We start from the raw sequence: 22,949 nt of genomic DNA, 5'->3' as shown, positions 1-22,949 counted from the left end.
AGATGATTATATCTGATGACACTGTTTGATGTTTCCCTCAACTGATATTTCTCCTTTTCTGCCCCCCTCCCCAATAAGACAACACTTGAGCCTACCCTTCATTTAAGATGTAGGGCTTTGGTGTTTTCTGAAAGTATAGCACAGGGAACCTCATTAAAATATCTCCCAAACAGTTCCAATGGGGGTATTTCTAGATGGATTGGACTTGGATTTGCCTTGGAGCATGGACAAGGGCTCCTCCTCCCTCCACCTTTCATTACAGTATTTATCTTATTCAAGTAGTTGACCAAAATGGAATGGCTTAAAGCCCTAACCACACCACATACTGTAATGTTTTACCAATCTTGACAACACATAACAATTATCAATATTGTATTTTTGGTATTCTTTACTTTACTGTTTCAGTATAAAAAATTATTGTCCAAAGAATATTTCCTACTTGAGAATGGTGCAGTCTCCACTGGCTATTGCTGCCCTAGGTGACCCCTGATATTTTTTGTGAGCCACACCTCATGGACTTGATACTTAATATTTTGGGAAGGATCCTTTCTTTGTAGTTGATAAATATCATTCCCTTTACCATCTTCCATGTGAGATTCTATATGCTAGTGGTGCAAAGATGTAAGTATTGTTTCTGAAGTTAACATTTTCCTTACCTGAAAATGTATTTCAAGCAGATACATGTCTCTCTCCACCACCTTTCCCCCACTTCTAGTGTATTTTGTTTGTGTTCCTTATGATCAGGGATTACTGAGCATGGTTGTATCTCTTGCCTATTGGTGGAGGGCTACAGCATTATGATTATGTTATAGGATGACATAATACAAGTAAATGTATAGAGATGGGAATGTTCAAGACTTTTGGCATAAACAGAAAATTCCACTGAATCTGCACATGAAGTAATAAATCTCAATAGTGCACAAATTATGTATCTGAAATAAATTTTCAGTTTAGGAAAATGCTAAAATTAAAAGTAAATCAGTTTTAATCAACATGTGTATATATGAATGTGCACAGAAATTTTGTATATGTCACTTAAATTTGTCCAATGAATAATTTTTTCAGCAATTCTGTAGCAATCAGTGCTTTAAAGCATCCAAGTATTTCAAACAACAGCTTTCAACATCTCCAGTATGGCTGAGGGAGAATGAGAAAGAGATAAAAGTCACATTACTACATACTATTAATAGAAGGTAATCTCTTTACTACCTAGAAATAATGGAAACTTTATTCTTGGATGGTGCTACCTGACCATATTTTTGTACTTTACAGAGCCCCAAGTTTTACTTGATTACCTGGATTTAATTTTTTTGCATTATCTGTGCATCATATTATCAGTGGTTGACTGCATTGTGAAATTTTGAATGTTTGGACTTAGTAAAATGAAGTCTAGTACAGTTTTACCAAATTTATAAATGTTGACTTAGCTATGACTTCTTGTTGCTTGAAAAGTGATGCCTGCTGGCCAAGTCAGTCTGATTAATGGTATGTCAAAAGACTTTCAAGGGTAAAAGTGTTAAGAGAAAAAACCCACTAAAAATAATGTTTTTGGGAAAAAAATGAAAAGTAAAATATTTACTATACGTTACAGCTGGCTAGTTTTGGTAATACAGTTGCCTTCATCAGGGCTAGTATTTACAATGTTAGCTTAGTCTGTATTTAGCTACAACTGTTAATGGGTGAGTTCATTTTTAAAATAAACTCAGAAGAGGGGGGAAAAGTAAATCATAAATGAGGTATGATTACTCAAGATAAACAGGTCTTCCAAAAGGACATGTTAACTGATACACCACCTTTTTTTTAAATATGCATATACTCTCTCTTAAAGTTCTTTTTGTGTTTATTCACTTTTTAAGATCTTTACACATTTATTGTCATAATTATCATTGCAATGCCAGAAATGTTCAGCTACAGCAGAGGACATTATGTTAGCATGCTTTATGTCAAACTGGTGCTCTTTCATTCTGATTTTTAGATTTGTTCTTGTTTGTCCCATGTACAGTTTATTATTACAGCTGCAATTGATTTGGTAAATTCCATTTTTATTTTCAGTCTTTTTTTTTTTTTATCTCTTAGTGTGTGTGTGTAAATGGTTGACAGTTTTGTTTTAGGAATGAATGCTACTTTATAATCCTTTAATTGGATTACTTTGATTGTTTTTCCTCAAATCACAGGAGCAAATATTATACTAATGAACGTCTGGTGAGTTCATTTCAAGTGTCATTCATTTTGTGGAAATTCTGTCAATACCATATTTTCCGCCTAATAAGCCGAATTTCTGGCCCTAAATTTTGGACCTGATTTTTGGGGGTCGCCTTATTGGCCGATCACTCCTTTCGGAAATTTCTTCTTCTTAGGAAATGTTTTTCTTTTGAAAATTACCATAGGCGGTAATTTTGTCCCATCAGCAAAGCACGTCAAGACTACAGTGAAACGTTGTTTCTGGAATTTCATTGGTTACCTAATTACAGTGAGTGGAGCCAATAACGAATGACATATTGATTCCATCTCTGTCTCAATACGGCACGTTCTGCTTTACTACAGAACGCCAATGATCACACACAACATGCATACTGATGCTGAAACGAGACTAAGAAATCATTTTGAAGAAACTTGTCACTTCTTAAAAATGGCTTCGGCTTATTGGGTGGTAATAAGCAAAAACCCTCATTTTCAGAGCTGAAAATTAGCCTCGGCTTATTAACCGGAAAATATTGTAGGGTCATAACATATATCTACTTTTATTGCTTTTAAGTATATGTTTTCTTGTTTATATGAGATATCAGAACATAAAATATAGTGATACAGTGTTCTTTATTGTATTTGGACATTTCTGGAACTTCGTTGGTAATTATTTACTCTTAATATAGTAGCCCAATCTGCCTAAAAAACACATTATAGTCTGAAAGTGTTTGGTGTTGTTACATTGCTCTTGTTGGAGGAATTGTACTAATTATGTTTTAATATCTTTTTAACTGCTATGATCTAAAAGTATTTTTTGTTTGTTTTTTTGGTAAGGTTTGCATAATCACTTTATAATTCAAAATTTCAGGTTATTCAGCATATAATTTATTTTTGTGTCATGTTATAACTGGAGCTCTGTAAAACCTAAGGCCAGTTTTTGTAATTATTATAAGTGTTTTAACTCATTTATAGCTTATTATAACATTGTTGTGATTATGTTAAACTGTAAAATGATAAGTTTGGGGCTGGTTGATTTTTTTAATGGTGAAATCTGACTGTTTGAAACTTGATTTTAACCATAATTACATTTGAATAAAAAACAAAAAAGCAATAATTATCATTAAGCATTAGGTTTCTTATTTAAGACTTTCCTAATTCATTGGATTTCTGAATGTATTTTGAGTGCAAACATCAGATAAATATAAATGTATAAGAGAATTAAATATCTGTTGAAGAATTTTTTTTTAATTCATGAAATGCAAGTTTATGGAAAATTCAGAATTTGTATATAACTTAATTTACAGTGGAAGTGCAGGAGATGAGGTTGACCTTGGTTTTAACAGAGTGACTCTGGAGGATGTTACAAGTTTGCCAAAGAAAGAACCTGTTTTGCAGAAGACAGTAACTCAAGGACCCTTTGTGAGCAAACAAAGCTTGGAAAAACTTGCATCGTACATGGACAAATTGAGGGTCAATGTGAAAGAACACAGTTCTAGTGATAAGGAGGCTCCTGCTGTGAACAAATATAATAAATCAGAAAAGTAAGTATATAAAAATATCTTTAAATAGAGAATATATAAAATTTAGTCAAGCCTACAGTGGTTATTTGCAATTACATTTTTTTATTGTAAAGTAAATTTACACTTTGATGAGCACTAATGGAATTAATTATTTTGTTAGGCAGGATCTACAGAAATATTTAATATATGTCTTAAACAGATTATAATGCTGCTGTATATGTCATTTGGTAAACCACATTTGGAGTATTGTTCAGTCTTGGGTACCTTATCCTAGGAAGTACATTGAACTGTTAAACAATTCAGAGGAGGGCTGCTAGGATGATACTTAGGAGGGAAAGGTTGTAGTAAGAAGATAGGTTAAGATCTCTGAAAATGCTTTACCTTGAAAAAACTTAGAATTTGAAGGAATGTGATTGAGATGTTTAAGATTGTTAAGGGAATGAATAGTGTTGACGTATTATTCTTTTCACACTTAATGATTGGAATGGTAAGGCGAGAGGATGCAACAGTATTAGTAAGGTCGGAGGCATCTTCATCTAAGATAGCTTTATTTTAGTAGCAGCGTGTTTAGCCTTTATAATGGGTTGCATTTAGATTATCTAAAGGAAGGCTTGGTAAATATCTGAATGATAAGGGCTGACTTTAGGTATTTTATTTTTATTTTAGAATTTAATATAACAATATACCATGTTATGTTCAACTTCCACATAAACACAATGTGTGTGCATACTTATCATTTCCTTATATATTTCTCGCTAAATAGGTAACTTTAGAAGTGTGAGTTAGATTACAATTATTTCAATTTGAATTGACTATAATTTAGGCATATAAAGCTAATTTATTTAGCAGCAGCTTGTCTTGTATTCATTTCAGTGGCTTTATTGGGATGATGGTATGGCAAGTGTGTGCATCATTACCCATTTAGATTTATCCATTTGATATAAACTAAAAGTTTAATGGAGAATACAAATAACTCTGATTTTTAGAGTGGAAGACTGACTAATTATACCAGTTATATTTGGTATAACAGGGGCCTCAGACAGTTAACTGTGACAGCTTATTTACTTTAATATTTCCAGCATATTGGAAACTATGTTAATATCTTTAAATTGCTGAAACATTGTGTATGTTTACTAATAATTCATTAAAAGGTATTATAAAAGCCGACAACATTCTTGTTATCCTTGTTTCTTTTCTCTCTAGTATTTTTATTATTAACAGTGAACATAGTAAATTAATTACAACTGTAATATATTTTCTGTCAGGTTACGAGAAAATTTATTAGAAGAAGGAAATCTTCAAGATGAAATTATAAATGAAAGCCAGTCTCAAGAAGTTAAAAGAAGTACCTGTATGAATCAGTTTGTAGATACTTTCTCTAATCCATTAGACCTGTCTCCTCTGAGTCTGTTGGAGCCAAGTCCATCACATGATGGAAGCAAAGAAAATCTTGAAGATATAAATCCAGTTAATAAATCTTTTCAAAATAATGATATGCAAAACTCTGGTGGTACAAATAGCTATGAGAATCAAAGTGGAAGTCTGACTACATCTAATGTAAGAGTACCCAAAACATCCACCTTTGATAACATAGTGTGGACTAAACAAGCCATTTCTGATAAAACAGAAGTGAATAAATCGTATTTTGAAGAATTATCCACTAACTCGATTGGAAACTTCGTTCCTACTAAACCACTTCCATGTTCATCATTGAAAGAAACTCTATCATCTTCAGGAAGGGATGATAATTCCCACTTAGTAATAGATCCTATTACAGCAATAGAAAACGTATTAACAGAGTGGGTAACTCCAAAAACTTTAGAAATTTTATTGGGAAAAGAGAAATTTCATCACATCCTGGATGAGTTTCAATCTAGTCAAGGACATTTGACCAATCATTATAATGACCAGGAAAAACAAGAGCAAATGAAGTTAAAATATCTTCACCTCTGTCGCAAACTCGAAATAAATGAACAAGTTGAAAATGAATTAGATGCTGAGTACCTGAAGAAAGACAGTGACGAAAAAAATGTGCTGCAAGGCAAACTTCCATCTATGAAAAAGCTGCATGATGATGCTGAACTTTTTAACTTGAAGGCTTATGGATATTTCCAGGGGAATTTAGATGTTGAATATTCACAGGATGATGAAACAAAATTAAAAAGAAAATCCCAAAAGAGTGTCACAGCAAATAAGCATAAAAATAAGAACAGTAACAGTGGAGTTGAAAAAATAAAAGAAGTAAGTGTTGTTCTCCATTTTAAATTAAAGTACATGATTACAGTTCCAGTTTCTGTGCTTCTAAACTGTAGTTATGTTTAAGTAAGTATATTTTTCTCTCTCTTCATTCAGTATTATTAATACATTTTCTGAGTTAAGTCATATACATATTACACTATGTAAGTTTACATATTACTATGATTCATAATTGGAAAATATGTTTACATTGAAGAATGTTGTGCACATTTTTAGTGCTTTATTTTCATGTTTTATTTTCACTTGGTCTGTTTAGTGATTATATGTACCTCTTTTGTGAATTTTCTTTGTATTCCTAGTATTTTTGATATCTGTATATATGGATCTGTTACATTTGTGTGAAGTCCACGAATAAATGCTCTTTCAATTACTTTGTTCTACATTTAGGAAAATAATAAAAAACTCTTATGAATATGAATACTTTCAACTGATTTCTGTAAACTTTACTTATTTTCAGGAAATATTGGGAAATGAATTAAGTACAAAACTGGAGGAAACTTCAAATATTTTGTTTTGATGTAAGAGTAATGGAGATAAAAGTAACTTTTTGCCTTGACAAGGATTGCTAATATTTTGAGACTACTTAATGAATGACTGTTAATATCTGAAATAAAGTCCAGCATTTCAACCAGGAAAGACTAAATATGAAGTGAGAATTATGTGATGGTTATTGCACATTTTTGTTCATGCATGTGCACACACACATACACAAGTATTTTACAGTTATAATTAATTAATTCTTCAACAGTTTAGGAACAGTAAAAGCTAAATAATGATTATTGATATCTTAAAAACAATACAGTGAAAATAATTGATGGACAGTGTTAATTCTTCCTTTAGGAATGATATTTATGTAAAAACAATATTGTATTATAATTCCTTTGTGTAATTAATGTATCATAGTTCATTTTAAGGGTGTTGAGAAATTACACAGCTTATCTTTAAGTTTTGGTAAATATACACTATACATCCATTTTCTCAGTTTATATAAGGGCACTATGTTTTCTATGTGTGATTCAAAGTATATTTTTAAATTTAATTCAGCTAAAGCTAAATATAATATCATTTCATTGGTATATTCCTCTGATCTATTGTACAATATTAGATTAGATATTCTATCTTAATTGCTTCAAATCTTTCTTTTGTGGCTTGTTATGTTACCTTTTTCAAACCCTTGTAAAGAAAAAAAAACAATCAGTATTTTTCAGAAATCTGACTGTGAGTTAGAGGCTTAAGCATGCTTCTCATTAGTAAGTTAGCTTTATGTGTATTGGGACAAGACTTTTTGAAGTAATGGTATTTTTAATTTTTTGTTTAAATTGCAAGTTCTAGAATATACATTTCAGGTTTTTATGGAGAGTTGAATGTATTAAGATGATTTCAAATTTGTAAATCAGTGAGCTACATGATATTGTCACAACTGATACAAAGTCACAGTAGAGTGGCATGTATTAAAACTACATTTTGAAATATATTCTTTAGCATTTCATATGTAGTGTAAAGCCACTGAAAATTGACTGATTTTAGGAAGGGTATGTAATTGTCTTTTCCATGCAAAATATTCATGCACTCAGGTTATAAAAATATAATTAGATCAGAGATATAGAATTTCCAATATCAGAATGTCCATGTACTTAATAGTAATGGAACAAAAAAAAGAATATGAATACATTAGGAGCAACAGGACCTTCCAGAAATAGACTTACAAAAGCCATACCTTGGCCATGGTAAACAAAGTGCAGTTTTTTAATACATGAGGATCCATGAACACAAAGGTTAGTGGCAAAACCGATCCACTTGCCTCAGACAAGAGTACATAACATAATGAAGAAGAATTTTCTTCTTGAAAAGGTACTGAAGTCATATGTAGCTTCCACAACTAGTTATTCAACTGTTATGTATTTTGTGAAATAGTTATTCATGGTATTCCATATGGAAGCAACTAGTCCAAGTAACCAGACATTATGACAATAGAATTTTGTACAAAAGACTATGGAATGGGCACTGGGAAGCTATTCTCTTGTGTGCTAGATTGCTAATGGGAAGCCTACAAGGAGGAGTAGTGTGACTGAGATGTAAGTGCCCCTTGAAATAAAAATTATACTGTATAGCTATTGTAAAGATGTACAGTCATGAGACAGACCACTACAGAATGTGGCATTATGGACTTTGTCTAATTATATTATATGTTATATGGCTAAAATTATGTGGACACCCAATCATCACATCCCTAAGGTCATTAATATGGAGTTGGTTCCCCCTTTCCTGCTATAACAGCCTCCACTCTTCTGGAAAGGCTTTTCACTAGATTTTGTAACATGGCTGTGGGGATATGCTCCTATTCAGCCACAAGAGCATTAGTGAGGTCAAGCACTGATGTTGGGCAAGAAGGCCTGGCTTGCAGTCAGCATTCCAATTCATATCAAAGGTGTTTGATGGGGTTGAGGTTAGGGCTCTGTGCAGACCAGTCACGTTCTTCCACACCAACCTTGGCAAACCATGTCTTTATAGACCTTGCTTTGTTTTGTGCATGTGGGCATTGTCATGCTGAAACGTAAAAGGTCCTTCCCCAAACTGTTGCCACAATTTTCTAGAATGTTGTATGCTGTAGCATTAAGATTTCCCTTCACTGGAACTAAAGAGCCTAGCCTAAACCATGAAGAACAGTCCCAGACCATTATCCCTCCTCCACAAAACTTTACAGTTGGCACTATGCATTCAGGCAGATACTGTTTTCCGAGAATCCTCCCAATCCAGATTCGTTTTTTAGACTGCCAGATAATAAAGTGTAATTCATCACTTTAGAGAATGCATTTCCACTGCTCTAGAGTTCAATGACGATGTGCTTTACACCACTCCAGCTGACGCTTGACATTGTGCATGGTGATCTTAGGCTGATGGGTGGCTGCTCGGCCATGGAAACCCATTTCATGAAGCTCCCAATGAATAGTTCTTGTACTGATGTTGCTTCCAGAGGCAGTTTGGAACTTGGTAACGAGTGTTGTAATTGTGAACAGACGATTTTTATGTGTTATTTGCTTCACCACTTGGCGGTCCTGTACTGTGAGTTTGTCTGGCCTGTTGCTTCATGACTGAGCTGTTGTTGCTCCTAGGCATTTCCACTTCACAAAACAGCACTTGCAGTTGACCCGGGCAACTCTAGCAGGGCAGAAATTTGATGAACTAACTTGTTGGAAAGGTTGACATCCGATGACAGGATGAAAGTCACTGAGCTCTCCAGTATGACCCATTCTACTGCCAGTGTATGTCTATGGGGATTGCATGGCTCTATGCTTGATTTTATGCATCTGTTAGCAATGTGTGTGGCTGAAATAGCTAAACTCACTAATTACACTACACAACAATGTTTTTGAAAAGTTTTGCTTCCTGAAAAGTATTTGCTGATTGTGACAGGTACCTGGTGGGTATGAACAAATATTGTTTTGGTTTTGCTTCATCACGTAGGAACTCTGAGAAATAGACAGTTAAATGTTTTCCGGCAATAACATATTTAATTGCATTTATGTTTCTAATATGCTATCAAGTTCAACATAATTAAAAGTGTTTTGCTCCTGATTTTTGTTTGTATTCAATGTCCGGTGCATCACGTTTTAGTGTCCAACAGTAGTCAGCAAACATTGACAGATTCCAGTTGCCCTTATATTGTTTCTCCATTGTAGTAAAACTGAAAATTTTGATGAAATGGTGTGTGATGGGCAAATTTGGGTGTGATTTTCGTGATCAGCAGTCAAAAATCTATGAGGAACACCCAACAGTGTTCAAGAAGCAAAAACTTTGTTGTGCAGTGTTAGAAGGGGTGTCCACATACTATTGCCCATATTGTGTATTTTAGATATTGCATTTGTAGTGAGCCCAACTCATTCGATCACAAATCTACTGTGTGTTATATTCTGATAAAAGACTACTTAGTGTGCATATATGGATATCAATCTACATTTATGTAATTCTCTTGTGATACACTTTACTTCTTTAATTGTGATAAGACACCATGCTATACTACACTTCATGTTGAGCAACAGTTTTGAGATGAATTATTTCTAGAAACTTCTTTAACTACTTTAGAGATGCCAGTCTGAATCTACATGAACTATGAACCACTGTAAGATATTCTGAAGTACTACCTGAGAAACAGTTATCACAGTGTCACTACACATAAGAGAAGCTTTGTGTGAGTAGTAACAGTCTGTTCTGTCACTCATGTACCAGTGGTTGTTGAGAAGAGTAACAGAACCTACACTGTGATTAGTACCAAAAATGGATACACTCTTTATGCAAGTGTAGCTCTATGGCAAACACCAACATCTCAGTTTTATGCTTACGGCTAAATATTGCTATTGCTGAATGCTGAATAATTTTCTTTAAAGTTTATGGCTTTCATAAAAAAAATTCAGTTGGCTTATGTTCTATGCTGTATAATTCACTAACACCCTTTTTCCATGCATGATATTGTGTTTTACTGTTCAATATAAGATTTTTATGAAGTTCTTATGGGCTACCATTATTTTGTAGAGGAAGTAACATGCAAAAATAACAAATTGTTTTGTTGTGATATATGCTATTTATTTAGAATACAAATGCGAATATGCTTGTTTTATTTTACAGGAAGCAGTTACAGATGTAAGTCCTTTAAACACAGCAGAGCCAGTGCTTCCTGCATTGGATAAATATAATGCAAATTTTCTGAGAAGAAAAATTGTTCTTAATCGTTTGCAACAACCGTAAGTCTTAAAAATATTATGAAGAGATCAAACCTGTTCTTATTTTGGTAATTATAACTTTTGTTTTAATGTTTAAGGATTTTAAACTATACAGTAAAGTTTTATCTGATCATTTGGACAGTTGGTTTGACTTTGTGTGTGTTGATTGTCATTAGTCATTTGGATTAAAGGTAACTAGTGAGAACAAATTAAATACTGTTTTTTTCTTAGTAAGTGCAAAGATTAAAAACTGGACATTAATGGGGCTTCTTTTCCTTTTAAAATCAAAATCTGACTGGTATCCCCAGGAAAAAAAAAAGCACTGTTGAAATGTTAAACAATTAAAAATCATGATTTTATTAGCTTAATAATAGATTTATTATATTTTTTCCAGACTTTCAGAATTACTCCCTATATTAGGAATTGGTGTTTTTGATACTACCAGTGAGTTGCAAAGATTATTGACTACATTTAGGTGAGACTCAGTTTTTTTCTCTTAACTTCAGGTTGGTGCTGATGTTTTAGGTTTTTATTTTCATTGTGTATAACATCTGTGGTACTTAGTCATTGAAAATAGTTATTACTTTTGAATGTAAACCCTTGCATTCATCACTGCCATTTTCATATGCAGCATTTTGATGTTAACACACAAAAAGCATCTAGTACTTCTTACTTGAACAACATAACAAGTCAAAAGAGACTGGATATTATTATTACATGGAAAACAAAAGGTTATTATTAGTAATATAGGAATTAGTAGAAATATTTCAGAGATAACTTGTTGTAGGATTATTCCAGTAACAGTTAATATACATCCAGATGGAGAACCAGAAGTGGAAAACAAAGAAATTTCAATAAACTCTTGTCAATCAGAAAAAAAACTAGATATATCTAAGTGGGAAAAAAATATATAATTTTTAGAATATGCTTTATTGGAAGCATTTCATAGGTATCTCTATGAACATTGAAATTACAATTCAAATATAATCAGATAGGTAATTAGAAATAAAAAGTAGAAAGTTTATGACCATCCATGAATTACAAAATTGAAAAAGATACCAGATGACAAATGTATTAGCTTTGTAAATGTCAATGAATGAGCAACATATAAAGATCAGAGGTGGACCAATTTTATGTAACTGAACCTTTGCAGTTTTTTACTGAATTGTAATAAAAATGTTTTACTTAAAAGAAGTCTTTTATGTTGCCCTGATACCTGCCCTAACACTTTATAAATAAAATGAGAAATTTTTGAAGATGGTTTAAACTAAATTTTTTGTAGATAAAGAAGTTTATAATCAAGATGATATTGTTTATGATGATTATAGATATTTTATTCCATTTAATGTCAGAAATATAGAATGAGATGTACTTTATACAGCTCTTAAATTTAAAGCTTATCTTTAATCTCATCAAATATTAAAAATTTACATTACCTGTGTTCAAAAATTTAATTTTTATGAAAAAAAACTGACAAAATAATGTTGTTTAGAAGATGGTATAGTTTTATGATAAAATACTTCCATAATATTTAAATAAATCGTGTAAGTTTTGTGAGTTTGTATGTAGAGTTTGTAGGTTGGATGAGGAATTGGGGAATATCCTAATTAAAGTAGAGACAATAGATGAAGAGAAGGGTAAACTGAGAAGTGGTAGCAAGACTTCAAGAAGAGCTTAAGTGTTACTTGAAAGTGACACATTGGTTAGCAATGACATGCAGGAAGTTAGAGTACCATTTCTTACACATTTCTGCATAGTTGCCACGCTTTCAAATGTAAAGCTAAACTCAGCATTGTAAATCTAAATCACCTTTAATTTGTCATATAAGTCAATAGAAATTCATAATTACTTTTTAAAGTAATCGTAACAACTGTTAGATATACAAGGCTATTTAGTGTAGGTGTTGTTAATTTATTTATTTTGTGAGTTAAAATTTAATGATTGTTTAGTGTTTCATAACATGAGACTTAAAAGTAATTATTTGAAAGGCCATAGGTATGACAAGTTTGGTTACACAATTCGGTAAGAGTTGTGTGTTGTTTTGGCAATTCAATGTTGTAGAGATTTGTCTAATATTGTTGATTGATGTCACATTACTCAAACCTTTGTTTACTTTTTGAGGTCTCGGTGAGTAAGTGGCATGCAGTTGCAAGTTACTAAGAAGATAGAGCTAAAATCAGGAAGGTTTAGTAAAATTCAGTTAGGAAATGTGAAGTTAGCCGGCATGTGAGTGAAGAGACATTACATGTGATATTTTGAAGTGAGTTTCACAGTATAATATAGATATGGGAAATATTTGTTCTATCAGAGGGTTTTAAAGTAATTTTACCTGTCTGTGTGTATTTTGACAAAAAGAAGGCAATTATTTTAAGTTCAGGATAAGACTTTTGTAACCAATGGGGTAGCATAAGTGAGTTATTTACTAATACTATTATTATAAGAGGAGAGAAAGTAAGTTGGTTTTATTAATTAGATTCTAAAGGAATTGAATCAGCCTGAATGGACAAGAGAAAGAGAACTGTTTAGTATTTAAGATACAACTGTGATATTTACAGTGCAGAGAAGTTTTGTCCATATGTTTAACTTGTTTTGAATATGCTATTTTAAATGAATTGGAGTGTATGCTGTCACTTATTATTGAATATATTGCCAACAAGTCACAGATACCTACTTGTTACATAAAACTGTGACAACAACAAAGAAGCTATCACTGAACATCTCATGAAAACACCTGATACAATCAATGAGATGTTTTATCAGAAGCAAAATTTAGACTTGTGACAATTTTCTTAATAGAAAACTTTAAGGAACCTCTCTTAATATTATTCAGACACCTTTCTATTTACAGGTATAATGTGTGGCACTATAATACTTTTTTTTTTTAACTTTTACTATCAGTGATTTCAACCTATTTAACAATACCTTTAGCATGCTTTATGAGCACTATTCCCTTATATTGTTGTAGTTTTATTTTCATTTTGGTTACTCTAACTTCAAATTAACTTGGTACCTGTGACATTCCTTTACCCTTGAAAAAGGCATAAGCAGAAATGCCAGGTTGGATAAATTAACGTTTAGGTGAAGTTGTTTGTTATCTTTATTGAGAATAAAAATTCAACCACACAAATAAATATATAATACTAAAATCATGCAATGAATTATCAACATATTTTAATACATTGGCAATTTAATTTCCCATTCATCTTTACTGTGTGCTTATACTGCATTGTTGGTGTAGAATAGGCATCCAGCACCTGTATAAGGTTATTTGTGTTTTATACGGGAACACTTTTTGAGACACCAAAGGGATAATTTTACTTCACCATAGATAATCTTACTTAGGCCAAATCTGAGTTCTATAAAGGCTCCAAGAAACCAAAAGTTAAACCATTTTATTTGTTTTTCCTGCCAGTTCTGGAAAAGAACAATAATGGGAATGATCCAGGCATGCTGTTGAAGCTCAATGATTTGTGATTACACCAAGACTTTGTTAGAGCTTTTTTTTTCTTACAGGCCACTACATGTTTATATAAACATGTTTTATGTTTTATAGTATTGCAGTAAAGTATTACTCACAGTTATATTTTTATGTAAAACAATATTGATTATTACTGCCATTGCAATGTTACACATTAGCAGTTATTTAATTTGTCTAGTCTTGTTTGGTATCAATTTACAACATAAGGTTCCTGAAGATAAAACTTGTCTTTTGATAAGTATGTATATATTATGTAGTATAAATGTTGGTAGTGTCGTTGGTTTGATAACAAATGCCTCAAAATTATTATTCATTTATTCATGGCTTCATTATACTACTATGATACCTCAAATATAATACATTTACATTAAGTAACTTTAATATAACTGATAATATAAATTTAATATTTAAGTGGTGTGGTTAATGAGAGAGAAGGTTTTTTTTGGGAGGAGGGAGGGATGGTTTATGTTTAAAGGGTATGGCTTGTTTGTTAAGACTATTAACTCATCTGTGAGGGAAAATTTCAATTAGGACAAGACACTGTTGAGCCAGAATAAACTAAATGCAATAAAAAATGAAGAAAAGTGTAACATAGGACAAATGTAGAAGTAATTTTAAGGATGGGTTTAATTGTTACTGTTGTGGTGCAAGAAGTATAAGAAATAAAACAGATGACTTTGGAAAACTGCTAGGAATGGAGGATTTTGATACAACTGGAATATCTGAAATATGGTTAAATATGGATGAGTTTGATGGCAAAAATGTCTTTGAAATACAAGGTTGTAGGTTATTTTATAGAGATACAATACTAGAGAAAGGGATGGGGTGGCCTTATGTGTAAAATATGAGAAGACTGAATCAATTTTGGTTTTCATTAGCAGATATAAAAGGAAAAGACTTAGTGGGAATTTGTTACAGATTACCAGATGATACTGATGAAAACAGTAACAAATTTTATAAGGATACATAAGATTTCAGTTGTTTACATGGTCAAAATTATATGTTGTTTTAATTTCAGAGATATAGATTGAGAAATTCTAAAGTGAAACCACTCACAGAGAAAAGGTCTTTGGAAACTGTTAAAGATGTTTTTGTTTCATAAATTGTGAAAGGGACATTTTTGTAGAAATGCTGTTTTTCATTTATTGTTGACTTGTATATAAATTGTTGAGAGGGTGGAAATTGTGGAACATCTGGATGCAAGTGACCATTGCTGTATTAGGTTTGAAGTTTTACTGCACATGGAGATCAGGAACAATGATATCTTGGTTACATATTTCAAAAACAAATTTTAAAAAGATGCAACAAAAATTATCTGTTTTGAAATGGGCAGTTGAATTATTTGGAAATATTGATCAGATGTGGAAATATTTTTTTAAGGATAAGATTTTAAATATTTAAGATTAACATATTTTTCATAGAAAGAAAAAGGTAGCTGCAAATAAAAACCAGGTTGGCTCACAATTGGTATAAGAGATAAAATTAAAGAAAAGCATCATAAAGTTAAGAAATTTAAATTGAATGGTTTAATGGGAGATCTGGAAGATAAAAAATGTTGGTTAAACAGGAAATTACAACATCAAAAAGGATGCATGAAAAAAGGTTGGCTGAAATTGTAAGGATTTCTCTAAGTACATTAAGGGTAAACAAAATATTAGAATAGGGTAAGAATCCTTGAAGATAAAGGAAGGCTTGTATCTGATGATTACGAGATGGTTGAGTTATTAAATTTTGCTTTTTCTTCAGTTTTCTCTAATGAAGACTTAAGCACTGTTCCTTATCTTGAGCAACTGATAGATGAAGTTGAACAAGACAATTGCATAAGTCTGGGGTTGTTTAATAAAATTGGGAAGCTTAAAGAATGAGTCCAGATAATATTTCCATGAGGGGTTTTAAAGGAGGTTGAGGATTGGATATGTGGGTAATTTGCCACAATTTTTTGGAAATTCTTGAATAGTGATCAAGTACCAAAAGATTGGAAATTAGTTAGTGTCACTTCTATCTTTGAAGGAGGTAATAGATGTTGTCCCAGTATTTATAGGCCTAATTAGTTTTACATCAGTTGTGGGAAAAGTTCTGGAAAGTCTGGTAAAAAGTACCTTGCAAAATCGTTTAATGAAGTTTATTGGATGGTCAGTACAATATCATGTACATTTAACTAAGGGAAAATCTTGCCTTACAAATCTTTTGACCTGCTTTGAAAATATTAGTGCATGTTTAGATGACAATTAAAGGTGTAGATTTAGTATATTGGGATTTTTTTGAAAACCTTTGACAAGGTGCCACATAAGACTATTTTATAAGGACTATCTACAGGTATGGGGGGTATAAATTTCCTAATCTAATAGAAGAATGGCTAGATAAAGAAAAAGTTTATATAAATGGTTCAAACTGAATTTCTATCAGAAGTGGGGTATCTCAGGGCTCAGTCTTAGGACCTTTGCTCTTTTGATTTACATCAATGACAGATGAAGGAATGGTCAATAAATTACTTAAATTTCCTAATGATATTAAGGTATTTAGTGTTGCTAGCTGTGACGATGATGCTGCTGATTTACAAAAGGATTTAGATCATTTAGTGAGTTTGGCAGCTAATCAGCAGATGGGTTTTAATTATAATGAATATAAGATAATGCATGTGGATTATAATAATTTTAAGTACAATTTGGATTGAAATAAGCTTAATGGTGCCATAAAAGAAAGGGATCTTGATGTAATAGTCAGCCTTTATAGCCATCCAAACAGTGTGCTGCTGGTAAGGGTAATAGGATTTTAGGTTGTATTTACAGAAATATTGAATACAAGTCTACAGAGGTTTTAATTTCACTGTATAGGTCATTGGTTAGGCTGCATTTGGTGTGTAGTGCTCAAGGAAGGATACTGTATTGTTGGAAAGGGTTCAGAGAATAGTAGTCAGAATTAAGGGTTGTGCATGAGAGGAAAGATTAAGATCTTGAAGTTTGTTTTCTCTTGAAAAAAGTTATGTGGAGTCTGATGGAAGTGTTTAAGATTGTAAAAGGAATGACATTGTTGGTGCATCATGTTATGTCATACTTAACAGTGAGAATAGTAAGATACAGAAATATAAGTTTTGGCAGACTAGGAGTTATTTTCAGCTGAGACAATTTTATTTTTATAACAGGGGTAGTTGGTCTTTGGAGTAGGTTGTCTTTGGATGTTGTGGAAGCAGTAAATTTAAGTTGGTTTAAGAAAGAGCTTTATAATTATATGAATGATAGTGGGTTACCTTTAAGTGTTTTTTTTATTAGTTTAGAGGTTATCTTTAAACATTATATTATGATAACAAAGGTTATGAAAAAAATTAAGTCATTAACTTTAAAAATACAGTAAATGTTTAAATAAGGACAAAGTGACATGTAATTTTATTCTAACAACTCATTTATTCTGTACTCTTCTGAAATGTTGTAAGTGTAGAAAAATTGTTAATTCTTGTACTGGTTTGAGAGAGGTTAACCACAGATGATTCTACCAATCTTTTGCCTGTGTAGTCCTATAATACATTTTATTGCATCAGCTTGAAGTTCAGTTTATTTAAATTTTATCTTTATGTACATGAAATGTTATAATGGCTTATCTGATTCAGAGTTTCTACTTGATTTTATGATTTTATTGTTTAACTACTGTTCTGCTTCCTTTAATGTAGTCTTTAAAAGTTATAAAAAATTTAAAGAAGAAAAGCAAAACTGATTATATTTGAAATTATATATATTATTTTTTGGCAAGAATTTGTCTGATGTTAGCAATTACTATCTTCAAAATATAAAAAGATCTTACTGGTTGCATCCAATTTCTTGATAATAATTAAGTTTATTAACATGGCACTTGTCTAATATTTAGTGTCTTTATAACTCTCATCATTGTATAAATATTATTTCAAGGGTCATTTTAACAGAGCTGTTTGTACAACTTTTCTTTGAAACTTGCCTGTTTAAGTCCATAAGTGTTTGGATGAGGTATTATTATTTTAATTCTTTCATGAGTACAAAAATAATGTACTTCCTTTGATCTTTGTAGTGTATGTTTACTTTGATATATTTTGGCATCTGCTAAAAATATATTTAAAATTAATTTTCTATCATATTCATTTTGTTGTATTATATATAACAAAATCTGTTAGTAGTATGCTTATTTTTGTTGATTATGAAAAAAATGCAGAAACTTATTTTGTGTGTGTTATTCTTACACATGTGATACCTTTCTTATTTGTGTTTGGCTATTTTCAAATGTTATGGTCAGGTTTTAAACCAGTTTAGTTATGGATAAAGCTTTACATAAAACAGGTGAACCATTTAAACTAATGATATAAACATAAATCATTAATAATTTATTTTAGAGTAATATAGTTTCATGTGAAAAGGTGAAGTATTTTATACAACAAGTTAGTTTATATCAGTTTCTGTAGTTAAAAATTTCTGGAAGCACATGTAAATTGGAAATACCAATACTGATGATGAATCATAGTTATTTAATGCATTGGTGTCTACAGGAATTTGTAGAGTAACATGGAATTTTAAAGTTAAAAGTACATGCACACACATGCTAAATGAATAAAAAAGAATTTTTATTCATTTTCTGGGGGATGCAAGTGTCATTCCCCTATTCCTCACATGGATGCTCATGGGTTAATGGGTAAAAGTTCTATTTGTTTATTGCATTATTTTAATGTTGTATCTGTTATTATTATTTTTAACTTAGACTGTAATTTTCAGACTAGCACTGATTCCTATTAATGTGTTTGTATTACTTTATTTTACACATTTAGATTGTCAGCTCATAACATTACCTTTCGACCTGCAGAATGGACAGTAATCAATATTCTTCTTCTATTAATGTAAGTATATAAAAAGTAATGTATTAAAACTAAACTGTTCAATAGACTAATTCTCAAAATTGAAACCAAATTAAGGAAGGAAATGTTGGAAAATAGAAAAGTACTTTTCTAAATGCTAATTACAAATGAAATAGTGTGTGGAATGTTTTTGCCACTCTTTAAACAAACTTATCACTTCATGTGTCAAATTCTTATAAATAAGATAAAATATTAAACTTCTTTGTTATGGCATGACTCCAAAAGAAAAAAAATAGAGGGAAAAGTCTTAAAATAACTGTTTTCAAAAATCTTAGTAATATAGTTAATTTCATTTCAATTATTTTGTCTTTACAATTTATAAACATAAGGACTGTATATAGAATAACCATAATTACAGCACACTTGTACTTATTTTGAAATTCTTTTTTTTTTTTTTGAAATACTTTTGTCTGAATTTACCTCTTGTTTGTCATCCATAGTTGTTATTTTTGTATCTAAAGTAGGGAAGTAAATCTATATTAAATCTCATTGTTAATTTTTTATTTTTTGCAGGTTGGCAAAAAAGAATGAAGACATACAAGTCAGTTTAAACAGAAGTTATTCACAAAAATATTTAAATTCATTATTGCAAGACTTTAAGACCTCCTTCTGTCATTTAGAGCAGACAGTGTTGCCAAAGATACTAGACCACAGACGTATTTTACAGAATTGACATTAATAACTGTATTACTTTGTTGTATTGTAAATGATGATTATGTACAGTACCAGTGAATTGCTATCAATTTTTATGTGTATAATATATCACAACTTTCTTTGGTTTAGATACTAAATATAACAAAATCATAAATCACAGTCTGTAGTCATTATTAATGGAAGTAATGTCTAACTAATGTTAAAACTAAAATGCAGCTTATAATAACTTGAAATATCATGTACATTTAACCAATCTTTCATATAACAAATTTATATTTTGTATCAGAAACTTCACAGTGATTTTCTCTGAAACATTCTTTTTCATTATGTACAAATAATGATATTTACAACTGATAGGAGTATGTCCCACTCCTATTTCTGATTTGAATTTGACTCCATTTCATTTGCAGAAATGAAATGAAAAAATGATCACAGTATCAATTGACTGGATAATGTGTTAACCAGTGTTTGAGTTGTAAAACTCTAACAAGTGGAATGGGCAGGTTTAATAACCAATTTGCTAACAACATGCTCAATTTTATTTTATAAAGTTAACAACCAGAACAGTGTTCTGTTCATTTCTCAAAAGCACTGTTTAACCAAGGTCATTGCCATTCACTCTTATGCTGTGAGTATTTAGTTTTGGTTTATATGTTTATTTGTAATGTACCTTTTTTCCCAGCTTGTATCAGTATTAAAGTTAATTTTAAGCAGTACTTGCAACTTTTATTCATGTGCTTTCAGTTTTGTTTACAATTTGAAATGGGGAAAAAAAAATCAAACTTAAGTAACTATACTTAGAATTTTGTAATTATAAGGAAATGAGAATTTAAATTTCGTAAACTCTATGTCATCAATATAATGAATGAAATTACCATATAACACAACTGAATTTTTAAAGTATACATGTTTATAGCAATTAATCCCCTTCGTTACACTATACATCATCTCTGAAGTCAACTTCTACTGAATGTCACATATTAATTGACTTTTCATGAAATCTGTAGAAAACTGACGCCTCTTCATGTTTAAAATGATATATGTGTTTTTCAATATTATTATAATAAAATTAAGTGTCTTTATGTCATGTAACTCTTAAATTGCTGGTCTTATCTACTTCTAAGTGATACTGAATGAATGGGCTTGGCACTAACCCTTTAACCCCATTGTGATGAGTCACTGGTCAAATGCCATGTCATCATATTTGTTGACTTATTTTCAAAATTTTACTGAACTTTTACTATTTTATGAATTTATGGCAATAAATTTAGTATCAAATTACATAGATTGCCCTCGAGTAGCTTTGTGCGAAATTAAAAAAAAGTATCAAATTGTAATTATAATTCAAATTTTAGTATTACTTTAGTAACACTTGATGTATTAATTTAAAAGTAATTATTAAAAGAACAAATCTAAATATACATTTTTCTCTGTCACATGGTATGTTGATTGTAGCACTGGAATAAATTGGATGTTTATGATTTTCAAATAAAATCGAAAACTCAAAATGTCCCTATGTTTCCCTTCTTAGCCATTTTAAAAGTGTTTGGAAACTTTCATTCTTTCGAACGCAGATTTCAAGCAGGTAGGTTGTCTTCAGTCTGCTCGAAATTACATATTTCTTTTAGACAAGATATAGGTTATTTACTAAACTTGATGAATTATAGTAGAATTCTATGGTGTTTATATAGTTATTTAAAATCTATATATAAAATATATTGAAAAAATGATTTTGTTTCACATCCTCCAGGTGCGAAATTTGAGAAAGCTAAGTATGTGCGAGTGTTTTACATACAGCAAAGCCACATCAGGCTATCTGCTGTGTCCACCGAGGGAATAGAACCCATTATTTTAGCATTGTAAATCCGAAGACTTAGCACTGCCCCAGTGGGTGACAAAGCTTAGTAATCTACAGCAAGTATCAAATGACTACAAGGGCCATCATAACTGGAAGATTTAATGACTACTGTTTATAAATAAGTTCTTAAACGTATTTACTATTATATGTTTTATGAAAAATAGTTTAAAAACTTATTTATAAACAGTAGTAATCTGTCCCTGTGTTTGTTTGTGTGTGTGTGTGTTTGTGTAAAATTGCAATGTGACTGTATTTTATGAAATATTAGTTCACTAAAGCACAGCCAAGAAGGTCACTTTGTAAAGACTGAAATTCAGTTTTATGCTATTAGATAAGGTAACGGAAACGTAATATGAGTGGACGTACGCAGCGTCAATACAATTTCTGTAATATTAGTCAGGCACAAGTGGAAGATCAATATAATAGTAATGTATATTTATATGTATAATGTTATGAGATTTTAAGCTATTTAGACTAAACTTTTGTGTTTTCGAGTTATAATTTCTAATCATTATAGAACGAAAAAGGTGTAATTTATGTTGTTTCTATAGTGGTTACGAGGTTGGTCAAACTGATAGACCCCATGCAGTTAAGGCAGAGAAAATACAGACAAAATAAGAAGTTTTACTTGTATCATTTGTAGTGTACTTAGGGGGGTTGAGAAATTACACAAATAATATTTGATATTTTTCAGCCGAAAAATATGAAAATTACTTTGCACTTGGACTAGTTAATAAATTGGCCTGATATTTTCACAAACAAATATTTAGTAGAAATACTTCTTTAAAATCTCTAACTTTTTGTGTACAATAACATGCAGTATTTACTAAAGTATACCAAGTTTTGCGAAAGTATATATACTGCATCAAAAGTTATAATATAAATTCTGAACATGTGTATATTATACCGAATCCATCGCAAAAGGATTTTCATAAACAGAGAACCAGTTTATTTCTCTTCTATTGCACAATGTGCCACCATAACATACAATAACTATAATGGTTTTCAAACCAGACCCTAAACTTGAACACTTTTGAATAGTTCGCTATTATACTTCATGTAAATGAAGGGCTATGTTTAATTGTAATGAAACACGTAGGCACAGGTGTAGACATCAGGTAAACCGGATGTTAAATATGAGAGCCTTGAAAACTTGCTAATCATAACCAGGAGTTGTTGATGTCAGATTTATTTTGCTTCAAAGAGGTGTTTACAGTAAATAAAAGGCTTAAGTGTGTTAATAAATGCATCAAGATTTGAGAACACAATTTGTCCTATTGAACAAATGAAATTAAAACACGACTCTAACAATAACGGGAAACTTACTCCAAACACTTACTGACTCTTTGCTATAAGCGTCTCTTCTCTCTACACAAACATTCTCCATGTCGTAGGCCTGAAGTCCCAAGAA

The 22,949-nt window shown here is 31.1% G+C and overlaps 1 protein-coding gene across 5 annotated transcripts in view; it reads left to right on the top strand.

Moving 5' to 3' along the window:
* Window positions 1–21,188, top strand: part of LOC143241061 (putative RNA polymerase II subunit B1 CTD phosphatase RPAP2) — a 51,736-nt gene extending 30,548 nt beyond the window's left edge. For 4 of the 5 annotated variants that reach the window (XM_076484535.1, XM_076484536.1, XM_076484538.1 and 1 more), the window contains exons 5-11: window positions 1,066–1,193; window positions 3,489–3,725; window positions 4,970–5,945; window positions 10,584–10,699; window positions 11,073–11,153; window positions 18,940–19,008; window positions 19,540–21,188. In XM_076484535.1, coding sequence (XP_076340650.1) covers window positions 1,066–1,193; window positions 3,489–3,725; window positions 4,970–5,945; window positions 10,584–10,699; window positions 11,073–11,153; window positions 18,940–19,008; window positions 19,540–19,699 — 1,767 coding nt within the window. In that variant the 3' untranslated portion in view covers window positions 19,700–21,188. Of the gene's footprint in view, window positions 1–1,065; window positions 1,194–3,488; window positions 3,726–4,969; window positions 5,946–6,417; window positions 6,608–10,583; window positions 10,700–11,072; window positions 11,154–18,939; window positions 19,009–19,539 lie in introns of those variants that run through there. The other variant, XM_076484539.1, reaches the window with a different exon arrangement.
* The last annotated feature ends 1,761 nt before the right edge of the window (window positions 21,189–22,949 follow it).

Source organism: Tachypleus tridentatus, chromosome 13, assembly GCF_004210375.1.
Source record: "Tachypleus tridentatus isolate NWPU-2018 chromosome 13, ASM421037v1, whole genome shotgun sequence".
NCBI classification, from domain to species: domain Eukaryota; kingdom Metazoa; phylum Arthropoda; class Merostomata; order Xiphosura; family Limulidae; genus Tachypleus; species Tachypleus tridentatus.
The sequence above is the reverse complement of the archived record's forward strand: the minus strand, read 5'-3'. Positions and strand labels throughout refer to the sequence as shown.